This window comes from Elgaria multicarinata, chromosome 1 (genome assembly GCF_023053635.1).
Source record: "Elgaria multicarinata webbii isolate HBS135686 ecotype San Diego chromosome 1, rElgMul1.1.pri, whole genome shotgun sequence".
Lineage (NCBI taxonomy): Eukaryota > Metazoa > Chordata > Lepidosauria > Squamata > Anguidae > Elgaria > Elgaria multicarinata.
The window spans coordinates 10,786,904-10,795,969 of record NC_086171.1 but is presented as its reverse complement, the minus strand read 5'-3'; the positions used below and the strand labels follow the sequence as shown (position 1 = coordinate 10,795,969).

The window sequence follows — 9,066 nt, the reverse complement described above, 5'->3', positions numbered from 1 at the left end:
TCTGTAAAGCCTGCATGAAGCCACAAGATGGCACTCTTAGTAAAGACTTCAGCCATCTCGTTGCGCCGCGTTGGGTGATGCTGAAAATAAATGTTATTTAAAAAGAGAAAGAAAGAATGACTCCCATTCTTCCTACGTGTCATGCCGCTGGGATGGCACTGAGGTTCCTTCCTGTCCTAAGCAGGATCCTTATTTGTAGCAACAGAGGCTGCCTGCTCCAACAAGGCAAACTACAAACTCAGCAGAACACGAGTTGGGGTTTATCTGAATGCTTTTCCAGGCCAGAGTGCCGCCGCCACAGACTCCTGCCGTGACCACTTCAGCCAGCAGCCCCCACCCCCCCGCCTCCGATCCCCGAGTCCTAAACAATGAGCAGATTGTGCAAGACCAAACCGGCTCCGGCTTTCTTACTGAAAGCTCCCTGGACTCTCCGCTCCGGATGTGCCAAATATAAACCACTGCGTAAAGCAAACGAGAGAGTCCAGAAATCGGGTTTGGGGTTGGGAGGAGATGGAACAGGAGAAGATCCTCCGAGAAGAACGAATTACACGTGTCAAATCGAGCAGCGCCATCACAAATATTTGCTGCTGCTGCTGTTGTTACATTGAAAGAGGATCGTGGGTTTTGCCTTTAATTTTAAATAAAAATCAAACCAAACTTTCTGTGTCTCTCATTATTACGCACCAATCCCGTAATGCACCTTCAGATCCAAATTCTCCTAAACCGACAATACAGGCGCTTAAACCGGAGTGGCTACCGACGAAACGCTCCTTTTCACCATTTTAATCCAGAGTCAGTCCTTTTCTGCCCTTCGAATATCTGGCTCTCTAACTACGTGCAGTGCAACTCAAACCAACCTTACTTTGAAGTTATTCCCACTTTGTATCGAATGGGGCTTACACTCCAGCAGGAAGCGTATTTTAGGATTGCACGCTCGCTTCTGCCATTGCCAGAGCTGGGACTGGCACGCTTAAGCAAATGCCCCTGAACACTGAATGGGCATTGACCAGTGAGGGGTTTTGAAAAGTTAGAGGTGGTGAATTCAACATATCTGATAGAATAGCTCAGTACTGTGAAGGCCAAAGAATCCACCATCTCCAGTTCTGTGCTGTTCTGCACAGGCCTGTTAAAATACACATCAACAGGATTTATGGCACCATCCGTTTCGCGATCTCTCATTCTCCTTCCTTCCTTTAAAAAAAAAAGCCACTTTCCTACTAAAGGACTGTAAAATGGACATTTTAATAAACTGTGCCTCACCGTCATCAGTAGCACAACTAGCCCCGTATTAAACGGGGCCTGCTCTCACCATTAGCAGGTTGGGGGGGTATCAAAACGGGGGTGGGGATTGGCCATGGAGTTAGATAAAGTGGTTCCTATAATTAACCGGTTAGGGATTTGCTTAATGTGATTTTATAAGAGCTGTGGTGGCCCTTTCCAAAACAAATCACCCTGCTCTCAGATCCCCACTGCAGAGTGGTGAAGAGCTGGAGTTTTTACCCAGCAGCTGCCTAGGAGATCTTCAGAAAGCAAACAGTCTAAATCTGGAAAGTAAACAGCTTGGAGAAAAATCTGCGCTCCAGGCCACTGAAATACAAGCCCTGGGTTTGTTGCCTGAGGTCTAGTAACAACTCCCCCATTTCGACCTCCTTCTCTCCGCCCACCCTACAAGCATTTGCGGGGATGGGGAGAGTATTTGGATATGGGCAAGAGACGCTCCGTAGGATGGCATAGTTGCTTTCGGCTGCCATGATGCTTCACGCTACCCCTGCTTTGTTAGATATCCTCGCCTTAAAGGCAGCGGTTGCCTAGAGTAGATTGCTTCAAAGGACTTGCGCAGCCGGGTCCCTGGCTTGGCGGGGTCCTTCGGAAGCCCGTTCCGCCAATGTGGAGGGGCCTTCTGCCCAAGCAGGATGGCAACCTGAGCCTGGCATCCCGATCCTAATGGGCAGATGGGATGCATCGGGGAAACTGTTACCTTGGGTGAAGGTAGAGATCTCCTGAGGCCGTGCTAGCTGGGGGTGATGGGAGTTGTAGATATCTGCACGGCCCCAGGCTGAGGGAGGCTGCGTTAGATAGAGAGGAGGAGAAGGAGGAGGAGATGAAGAGGAGATGAAGGAGAAGCAGTAAGAACATAAGAACATAAGAAGAGCCCTGCTGGATCAGTCCAGCATTCTAGTCCACAGTGGCAAACTAGCTGTCGACTAGGAACCCACAAGCAGGACATGGTGCAACAGCACCCTCCCACCCATGTTCCCCAGCAACTGGTCCACACAAGCTTACTGCCTCTGATACGGGAGGTAGCACATAGCCATCAGGACTAGCAGTAATAGTCGTGACTGGCAGCCCCAAAGAATGGATGGTATTGAAAGGGGCCAAGAATATTGGGGAGAAGGCGTCAATACGCCCAGTTCTACCTGTTTCTCAGTCTCTCTCTCTCTCTCTCTCTCGCTCTCTCTCTCTCTCATACACACACACACACACGCACGCACACACACATCTTTCCTGCCCAATTTTGCGCAGATCAGCACTTCTGAAAACCATCATGAATGAGCAGCCTATATGGTTACGTTGTGGAACTGTTCTCTACGTTTCACTGCGGGGGTGGGGAGAGTTGCATTATGTTTCAGGCTTGGACCAGTGTAAAGATTGGGGGGGCGGGGGGTTCACTTCATGCATAGATGTCACTGGATATCTTCAACTCCCTTGGTATTGGAGAACTAATAGAGCAGCCAGACTGTGATCTGTTGACCTGCCAAACACACACACTGGTACCCAATATTCCGGGTACATCCCCCGGGGGTGGTGGGGAGGGCACCGAGACAAGACATCCCGAGCCACCAGGTCCCATGCCTGTAAGTCTTTACTCAGAACAAGCCCCACTGAAACAAATGGAGCTTACTTCCAGCTCAGGTCGAGGTGCATAGGGTGCACACATCACATTTTAAGGCACAGGCTAATATAGGTTAGTACTCCGTCGAGAATATAGTCTCCATGTAGTCCTTGATTTTTATTTTATTTCGAACTAGTTCCACCACATTTAAAAAGATTAATCCAGATTAAATTGTTGAAATCTGGAGTAAGTGTGCCGAAGACTACAGTGAGGCTGAATCCCGAGCATTCCATTACGAAATCTTTGACCTAGCTGTTAGCGAGATTATCCCCATTTTGCAGATGGGAATACTGAGGATGCGAGTCTTGTCCAAGGCCGCTCGGGTGGGTGGCGAGAGACTGAATTCAGGTATGTCGCCCTTCTACAGCCAGCCATTACATTCTGGCCATCTACATGACTGGCAGACTTTGCTTTGAACCATTAAAGAACCCCCGAGTAACAATCGCCAGGAGCCGCCTAACAGGAGCGACTCTGGCTGCCTGAGTTGTGTGGCTTTCAACCTCCAACTGCACAGAAGATCGGAGCCAGACCTCTTCTCTCTCCAGCCTGAGCTGCATATCTTGGTCTCGAAACACAGGTGCCACACATTCACACGTATAAGAGGGGAGAGCCACGTCGCCTCTAAAACGAGATTTATATTATTATTATTATTATTATTATTATTATTATTATTATTATTATTATTATTATTATTATTTTCTGGGTAGTGCACAAAAAACTGGACAGGTTTTTGTTCACTACCCTCCCCCCCCCCCTTCCCTCACTGGCTGGAGGAGAGAGAACCCCGAGATAATGGTGCTGGTCGTATTCCTCTTTCTTTCTTTCTTTCTTTCTTTCCTTCCTTTCTTTTTTTTTTTAAGGGAGCTTGAATGGAACTTAAAAGAGAGAGAGAGAGAGAGAGAGAGAGAGAGAGAGAGCGCCCAGAGAGCTTTGTTGTGCTAAACTAGTTGGACGAGTTAGGGTGTCGCTGCTCCTCATTGCTCGGCCAATGGAACCCGATCCACCCCGCTGTGCGTAAGAGCGCAATTAAGGATTTAACCAAGCCTCTACGCTCCCTGCTAGCAGTCTGCCAGAGCCATAACCAGCCCCAGCGAGCTCCCAGCCGCCGCCGCCTCCTCTTCCTCCTCCTCCTCCTCCTCCCTCGCTCCCTCCCCCCGCCATGGCTGCCTAGAAGACCGAGCCGCTCGCTCGCCCGCCCGCCCGCCCGCCTGCCTGCCTCCCAAGCATGACAGGGGTGTTTGACAGAAGAGTCCCAGCCATCCGATCCGGCGAGTTCCAGGCTCCTTTTCAGGCGGCTGCAGCGGCCGCCACCATGCATCACCCGCCCCAGGAGTCGCCCACTCTGCCCGAGTCCTCGGCGACGGACCCCGACTACTACAGCTCGCCCGGAGGAGCCCCGCACGGCTATTGCTCGCCTTCTTCGGCGTCCTACGGCAAGACGCTCCACCCGTACCAGTACCAGTACCAGGGCATGAACGGGACGGCGGCGAGCTACCCTGCCAAAGCCTACGCCGACTACGGCTATGCCAGCCCTTATCACCAGTACAGCGGGGCTTACAACAGAGCGCCCAGCGCAGCCAGCCAGCCAGGTGAGAGGCGGGCAGGGGCAGCCTGCGTGGCAGCGGGTCCGGGACGCGAGCGCGCGTGGAGGTGTGGAAGCGCATAATGGGGGGGGGCTTGGATCACCGTGGATCCTTCTAGTAGGGATGCGGTTTCAAACACCCCCGGCGCGGCCCCTTCCTGGGGCGCGCGTTCAACGCCCCCACCCCCACCCCCCGTGATTAATACGGAGTTCTGGGTGGCGAAGAATGTTCCGACTGCGACGTCGCAAACTCCTCGTTCCCAAGCGAATCGAGAGGGCGAGAGAGAGACAAAAGAAAGGAAGAGAATTCGATCCGAATTCTTTGTTGTCCCTCGCTCCGGATTGGAAGGCAGCAAATTAGGAATATGGAAAGAGGAGCACCTCTGGGGTGCCTCCTCCCGGTGCTGCAGCAATATTATTATTATTTTAAAAAGTAAGTAAATGGGGGAGATGATAGATATTCGCCAGATACGTACACACGCGCGCGCGCGCGCACACACACACACACGAAACTGTAATTGCAAAGGACTGGAAAATGTCGTGGTGTTTTTCTAATTCCCTCCGTGAGGACAGGCCGAGTTTTGGGGGGAGAACGCGGGGAGGGGAGGGGAGGACTCGCTCTCATGCCTTCTCTCTTCCCCCCCTCCCCCCAAACCCTCCACTAGAGAACTGTGCTAATATTAACTTCTACATTGGGATGAAGTACTAATCCCACACACAGAGAAGCGCGGTTAAGCTGTTTCCTTGTGGCTCCCTCTCAGGAACCAAACTCAGGAAAAAGCAGCGCTATACCGGAGGCAGCTCAGTTCTTCCCCCCTACACACGCACTGCCTTTGTGACACACGCTTGTTGCCAGTCGGATGCGACCCCGGAGTAGTTTGTGCTGAACGCAGCCCATCAAGTCGTCAGTACCTAACACGTTTTTATTTCTATTTCTCCAGTTTTGAAGATTTGTCTTTATTATATATGCTATATATAATACATACTATATACTATGGTGTGTGTGTGTGTGTGTGTGTGTGTGTGTACGTGCACAAACATGCACAAACACGCACACACAAACGCGCGAACACAATTTTGCTTTCCCTCACAAGACCGGATCTTCTTACTCTTTATTTCTTGAAATAGGTTGTTTGTCGCTTTCTCCTCAAAAGAGAAGACAAACGGCAATGGCGCGTTAAGTATTTGTAAAGCAACCAGAAGCATCTCTGCCGCTCTTTCCCTTCCTTCCCCCTCCCCCACCCGCGACCGATCGGCGGCGAGATTATTCTGTATAATCGCCTCACTGTCTGGGCCGGATTTGGCTACTTTCGGCTGAAATGGAGGGGAACCGTTTTCTTGGGCGTGGGGGGGGGGAGACTTTGAACTCTCCAAACCTCAAAAATGCCTTTAACCCAGCCTATGAAGCCTGAGTTGTGCTGGATTAACGAAACTCCAATGCAAACCGAGAGAGAGAAAGAGGGGGGGAGGGTGCGTGTCTGTCTGTGTGGATGAAAAAGCCATAGACGCTGGATTGTGGCTGGGAGCAACCGGGCACTGCGGTATTGTTTTTAATTACGCGAAGATGACACTTTTAAAACTAACCTGGGTCCCCATTGTCGTCTCCTCTCTCTTTGACTAAAACCATTTGCCAAATAAAAGACCCTGTGGGACAAAAACAGACAGTCCTGTTTCGGTAGGAAGCAAGATACGGCTTCAGTTCCCAACCCCCAGCGTCTTCCTTCCCTTGGTAAGAAATTGACAAGATCACGGTTTCTGGCTTGTCAATTTCCCCCTCTCCTCTCCCTCCCCATTTTCCAGGGTCTCCGCAGACCAAACATTGCGCGTTTGTTTGTAAACTTGGCTGCTGCCACGTCGCGGTCAGCGGGTTAGACCCTGGCCTTATCCACCTGGTTGGGGTTCCTGCATTCGAGGCTGGCGTCTTCTTCCTCTCCCTTCTAAACTTCTTTCTTTTTCTTTTCTTTTTCTCCCCCCCCCCCCTTCCCCGGTCCGAAATTATTCAGAAAAAGAAGTGGCTGAGCCGGAGGTGAGGATGGTGAACGGCAAACCAAAGAAAGTTCGCAAACCAAGGACTATTTACTCCAGTTTTCAGCTGGCGGCTTTACAGAGGAGGTTCCAGAAAACCCAGTACTTAGCCCTACCTGAAAGGGCCGAGCTGGCTGCGTCTTTAGGCCTGACACAGACACAGGTAAGGCCGCGGCCTGAGGATCCATCCGCCGCCCTGGCAAAGTGAAACGCAGCCTCTGCGTCGTCTAAGCGCCGGGTGGAAACGCCTCCGGGTCGTTTTCCGTCCCCCCTTACTGTAAAGGCCTAAATTCTGCTCCTAAAGCGGCTTGTTTATTTCTCTGATTCTTTTAGAAATCGGGTTCTTTCTTTCCTTCCCCTTTTGTGTTTCTTAAGGCCAGAAGAACCCACGAGGAAGGGGTTTATAGTTCGTGTTTTGTCTTGTCTTGTTTTTCCATTTAGTTCTTCCCTCGGTAAGATTGCAGACGAATGTAGCTTCCAGGCTTACGATTTCAAAGCAGGGTCCGTTGAAATCAACCAGATCTCCTTGGGATGGAGGGGGTGGGTGGGGTGGCCGTGGGGGATGGGGAACATACTTAGGATCGGGGCGAGAATTTGAAAGTCTGCCTCGTCGTGCCCCTTCCTCCCGCGTAGATAAGGAGCCGAGGGCGCTCCGGCTTAATTCCAAATGTGTTTACCAAGGGCAGGGTTTTGTTTTGTTTCTAAGTCTGCCTTCAGGCTTTTCGACCTCGTCGCACAAAGGAGGAAGGAGGGGAAAGCGACTGCACGTGGGTGGATCTTCTGCGTTCTGAGCTTGTAGGGTACAGGTGGGACCCGGGAGGCGGTGCTGGTCAGAGAGAACGATGCCGGGACTCGACTGGGGGCTACTGTTGTTTAGCACAAAAGGACACCCGCCCACTCCATAAAGTGCGCTGCTTTCCGCTGAGAGATGGACTCAAACGGTGACGCTTGCGCGGCTCTCGGTTTTACGCCTCTGTTCCGGCTGGTTTTTCTTTCTTGGCAGCTACCGCAGGGTGCAAAAGTCAGGCCTCCTGTGCAAAAATAAATAAGTAGAATGGGAATGGCGGTGTTTTAGCACGATGGCGGCCCTGATTCTGCCCTTCGAATATCTGGTGGCCCAAAAGACGCAAGATCTAGCAGGGTAGCAAGGTGGCAGCTGGAAATAGTTGGGCCATTGCGGGAGATCACTGGTCGTCGGGAGGCTTGAAACTCCCGTGTATGTGTGCTCGGGAGCACTTATTGAGTGCCATTATAATCCTCGGAGCTTAATTCTATATCCCTGCTTTTACCCTCGAAACACATCGATTGTGCAATTGTATGTCCACGCTGATGTAAGTCTCCTTGCGTTCAGTGGAGTTTCCCTCAAGGTTAAGTGTGTTTAAGGTTGCAGCCTTACTCGAAAGAAAGTCCAAATTATTTCCACAGAAATCATTTACTTGGGAGTAAAACCTTATTGGCCGCAGTTGGACTTGCATGCAGGGGATTTGCGTAGAATCGTGGGGTTGTAGCCAACGAATTCCATCCAATCTTAGTTTAACTTAACTCCAATTCATTTCGATGGGTCTACTCTAAGTAGGACTAACATTGGATGTGGTAGGGGTTGAGATCCTAAGCCCATTTACTTCGGAAGTGAGGCTGGCAATCTCCTGCAAACTTTCCTGGAAGTAAACCTCGCTGAACTTCTGAGAAGATACGCATGTTAGACTGAACTCAGGCGAGGAAAATGTGTTTAGATCTGCAAATTGTTATTATTATTATTATTATTATTATTATTATTATTATTATTATTATTATTATTTACCAAGCTAGTTGATGAAGTCCTTTCTTATCCTCCATAACATCATCTCCTTCCTCCTCCTCCTCCACCTCCTCCATTTAGGTGAAAATCTGGTTTCAGAACAAAAGATCCAAGATCAAGAAGATCATGAAAAACGGCGAGATGCCACCGGAGCACAGCCCGAGCGCCAGCGACCCCATGGCTTGCAACTCCCCGCAGTCTCCCGCGGTGTGGGAACCGCAGGGCACCGCCAGGTCTCTCAGCCATCACCCCCACGCTCATGGGGCAAACTCCAATCCATCCCCCGCCTCCGCCTATCTGGAGAACTCCCCTTCCTGGTATTCGGGCGGTAACTCTCTCAGCGGCCACTTGCAACACGCTTCGCTACAGCATCCTTTGGCTTTGGCTTCCGGGACAATCTACTAGAATAGGGTTGCCTTTTAAAACAAACAAACAAACATCTCTTTTTTTTTGGACTCTGGCGTTTTGTTCATAAAGGGGGGAAAATCATATGGGGGACTTTTTGGTTGCTTTTTTATTTTTATGGGAAAGAAAACTATACAGGATGAAATGTATAAACCTTGTGCATGTAACTTATTGCATTTCAAAGGAAATCCCCCTTCGTTTTTTCTTTTTTAAAAAAGAAAGAAAAAAGCAGACGGACTTTGGGGTTATTGTTGATTTGGGAGGGGGAGGCTGTTGCTTCCTCTCTCTCCCCTCCCCCCCCCCGTCCCCCAGCAACTGTGGACACTTTCAAAGGTGCCTTGAAATCTTATGACCTCAACTTTT

The 9,066-nt window shown here is 50.4% G+C and overlaps 1 protein-coding gene across 1 annotated transcript; it reads left to right on the top strand.

The window, feature by feature from the left end:
- Positions 1 to 3,970: 3,970 nt before the first annotated feature.
- DLX5 (distal-less homeobox 5) lies at positions 3,971 to 8,963 on the top strand. The gene is made up of 3 exons (XM_063117088.1): positions 3,971 to 4,482; positions 6,479 to 6,663; positions 8,380 to 8,963. Exons 1-3 carry the CDS (start codon positions 4,119 to 4,121, stop codon positions 8,701 to 8,703), a joined length of 873 nt encoding a protein of 290 aa, XP_062973158.1. The 5' UTR covers positions 3,971 to 4,118; the 3' UTR covers positions 8,704 to 8,963.
- The last annotated feature ends 103 nt before the right edge of the window (positions 8,964 to 9,066 follow it).